A 3,671-nucleotide genomic window follows, 5' to 3' on the forward strand; every position below is an offset into this window, starting at 1 on the left:
TCTCCATTATTGAAGCAGAGGTTGGTTTCTAACATCAGTTAAAAATGAATGTAGTGTATCTTTTACCCTGGATTTAATGTCATTTTAGGATTTCCAAGATAAAATAGTGATTTATTTTATGTTTCAAAATGCTGTGATTAAATCTAAATGTGCAGATTGAAAGTGGACCCCCCCCATTGTTTTGCTCCGACTGTGATCCAGATGGCAGAAAATGATGTTGATAACGAGCTTCTGAACTACGAGGAGGATGACGAGCCCCAGGGCCTCCCAGAGAGCGGCCCCCCGGCCAACAAGAAGGAGGTGAAATGATCCTACGTATCCATTCACAGCTCAGGGTTCAGAGACTTTCTGCTCAAACCAGAGCTGCTGCGCGCCATCGGTGACTGCGGCTTCGAACATCCTTCAGAAGGTAGCCGGCCCTTCTTCAAATAGTCCACTGAAATCTTCAAAATAATCCTCAACCAATTAATCTTAGCCGTATTTAAACAAACAACTGTGGAGTTAGGGAGCTGAGACAGACGCATTCAGATTTATTTAACTTCCTCAGACGGAGAGATAGAGCTCTGACTGAGGCAACCTCAGAATATACATTTATATCTTACAAACATCTGAACTTTCTCACACGCAAACATTTGGAGGAAAATCAACTTTAGTTCATCCAGGCCGTTCCCTGTCAGGTTAATCTATCTCTCTCTGGTCAGATGGATCTCCTTATAACAGCAGTCCTCCATGTTTTTACTCCACACCAACCCATTTCTTAATTCTAGTTTCTGCTACTTTTTAAGAATTAAAATCTCTTTCTCTTTTATAATTTTCTCCATTTTTAGTTCAACATGAGTGCATTCCTCAAGCTATCCTGGGGATGGATATTCTGTGTCAGGCCAAGTCTGGCATGGGAAAGACGGCCGTGTTCGTGTTGGCAAAGCTGCAGCAAATTGAACCTGTGGACGGCCAGGTGCGTTGGTTTTTAATTCACTTCTATTCAGTGTATTTCTATAGCTCCAATTCACATCATGTCATCTCAGGTCACTTTCCAGTTCACCAGATCATCCAGTCAGATTGATTCAAAGTTTTCTATCTAAGGAAAACCAGCTGATTGCATCGACTCATTGACTCTTCAGCAATCCCTCACACTAAGCATGCTTGTAGCGACAGTGGAGAGGAAAAACTCCCTTTGAACAGGAAGAAACCTCCAGCAGAACCAGGCTCAGTGTGAGCGGCCATCTGCTGAGGCCCACTGGGGTTCAAGGAGACAGAAGCAGACATAGAAAAAGAAGCATAGATACAAAAGGCAACTGTCAACCAGCTCCACAGGCCCCCCCCCCCCCCCCCGTCCAGGAAACACACAGCCAGGCAGACGAGCTCCGAGCCAGCTCCCATGTCAGAGGATGAAGAGAGCACATCCAGTTAGTCACAGTCAGAGAAACAGGACTACACTGGAAAACAGGCCAAGCTCCAACATCTAGAAACAAATGTGTTGATGGCAGCAGCACAGCTGATATTTCTCTCCAGGATGGAGTCACAGCAAAACAGGAACAGACCAGATGAAGCTACTCTGAGGAAAAGCAGAGAGAGCAGAAGGTTAGAGATTGAACTAACAGATTCTGCAGAGTGGGAGAATAGAGAGAGAATGAAGCAGAATGATGAAATGGGGGTCCCTATGTCCTCCAGCAGTCTAAGCCTATAGCAGCAGAACTATAGAGATAGATCAGGATAACCTGAGCCACTCTAACTATAAGCTTTATCAAAAAGGAAAGTTTTAAGCCTAGCCTTAAAAGTAGACAGGGTGTCTGCCTCACGGACTAAAACTGGTAGTTGGTTCCACAGGAGAGGAGCCTGAGAACTAAAAGATCTGCCTCCCATTCTACTTTTAGAAATTCTAGGAACCACTAGTAAACCTGCAGATTGAGAGCGAAGTGCTCTGTTAGGAACATAAGGAACAATCAGATCTCTGATATCAGATGGAGCTTGGCCATTTAAGGCTTTATATGTGAGAAGGATTTTTATGAAATTTCCTTCAGACCAGGAAACAGCAGCTTCAGGGATATTTCCTGTTCTAGCAGAACAACATAAAGACCTTCTCCATGTCTGTTGCAGGTCTCTGTTCTTGTGATGTGCCATATTCGAGAACTGGCCTTCCAGATTAGCAAAGAGTATGAGCGCTTCTCCAAATACATGCCCAGCGTCAAGGTGTCCGTGTTCTTCGGCGGCATGCCCATCAAGAGGGACGAGGAGGTGTTGAAGAAAAACTGCCCCCACATCGTGGTAGGAACCCCTGGGCGTACGCTGGCCCTCATCAGGAACAAGACCCTCAGTGTGAAGAACATCAAACACTTTGTGCTTGATGAGTGTGATAAGATGCTGGAGCAGCTGGGTACGTTCACTGACCGATTAAGAGTTACTGACGCCTTAATTAGGACTAATATCCACTACTCTTTGATATATTTTATTTCCTTCAGACATGAGGCACGACGTGCAGGAAATCTTCAGACTGACGCCTTATGAGAAGCAGGTCATGATGTTCAGTGCAACTCTAAGCAAAGATATTCGTCCCGTCTGCCGCAAATTCATGCAGGATGTGAGTGAGTGAAATCAGGGTTGCATGTTGCTGTTAGCATAAACAAAACGTGTTGCACAATGCTTGCACACTGTTGCACTTTTATCCACAGCTTTCTTCCCGCCGTCATCGTAGGTCACTCTAAATGCAAAGAGGTCCCATACAGCAGACCTATAAAGTGCTGCTGGCGCGTCTTCCAGCTCCTGTTCTTTCCCACTCGCCATACCCACACAATTCTCCACAACAACTGATTGTTTTCTACTACACCCGGCTACGCTGCTTCGCTTCTTCTTCTCCTTCTTGTTTACTACTGGTGGTTGGCTTTGGTCGCAGTACCGCCACCTTCTGCTCTGGAGTGGAAACGCTTCGCCTATGAGAAAAACGATATATATATATATATATATATATATATATATATATGTATATATATATATATATATATATATATATATATATATATATATATATATATATATATACATATACCAGCGTTTCATCCTTTTCTTTTCATGCTGATTATTCTTCATGAGTAATGGTGGATGTCCTCCCTCTATGCAGCCCATGGAGGTGTTTGTGGACGATGAGACCAAGCTGACGCTGCATGGCTTACAGCAGTATTACTGCAAGCTGAAGGACAGCGAGAAGAACAGGAAGTTGTTTGACCTCCTCGATGTGCTCGAGTTCAACCAGGTACATCTGGAGCACGTTCAGGTCAGCAGCCATCAAGGGTTAAAGCTGAAGCTCCTCCTTTGGTTCCCGTGACAGGTGGTGATCTTTGTGAAGTCCGTCAATCATTGCGTTGCTCTGTCCCAGCTGTTGGTGGAGCAGAACTTCCCTGCTATCGCCATCCACAGGGGGATGGCGCAGGAGGAGAGGTAGGTGGCGCTATGGGACGGTGGACGAGTCGTCTCACTCCCTGCTAACCAGGTCTCTGTTATTGGGACGGTGGACGAGTCGTCTCACTCCCTGCTAACCAGGTCTCTGTTATTGGGACGGTGGACGAGTCGTCTCACTCCCTGCTAACCAGGTCTCTGTTATTGGGACGGTGGACGAGTCGTCTCACTCCCTGCTAACCAGGTCTCTGTTATTGGGACGGTGGACGAGTCGTCTCACT

The 3,671-nt window shown here is 45.6% G+C and overlaps 1 protein-coding gene across 1 annotated transcript; it reads left to right on the forward strand.

Moving 5' to 3' along the window:
* Positions 1-201: 201 nt before the first annotated feature.
* Positions 202-3,665, forward strand: LOC119774269 (ATP-dependent RNA helicase DDX39A-like). The gene is given in 6 exon segments (XM_038271700.1): positions 202-409; positions 828-955; positions 2,098-2,374; positions 2,460-2,578; positions 3,116-3,247; positions 3,323-3,665. Coding segments are annotated over 6 exon segments (978 nt in total). The 3' UTR covers positions 3,437-3,665.
* Positions 3,666-3,671: the final 6 nt, after the last annotated feature.

This window comes from Cyprinodon tularosa, unplaced genomic scaffold (assembly GCF_016077235.1).
Source record: "Cyprinodon tularosa strain WSP-4 unplaced genomic scaffold, ASM1607723v1 ctg807, whole genome shotgun sequence".
Taxonomy (NCBI): domain Eukaryota; kingdom Metazoa; phylum Chordata; class Actinopteri; order Cyprinodontiformes; family Cyprinodontidae; genus Cyprinodon; species Cyprinodon tularosa.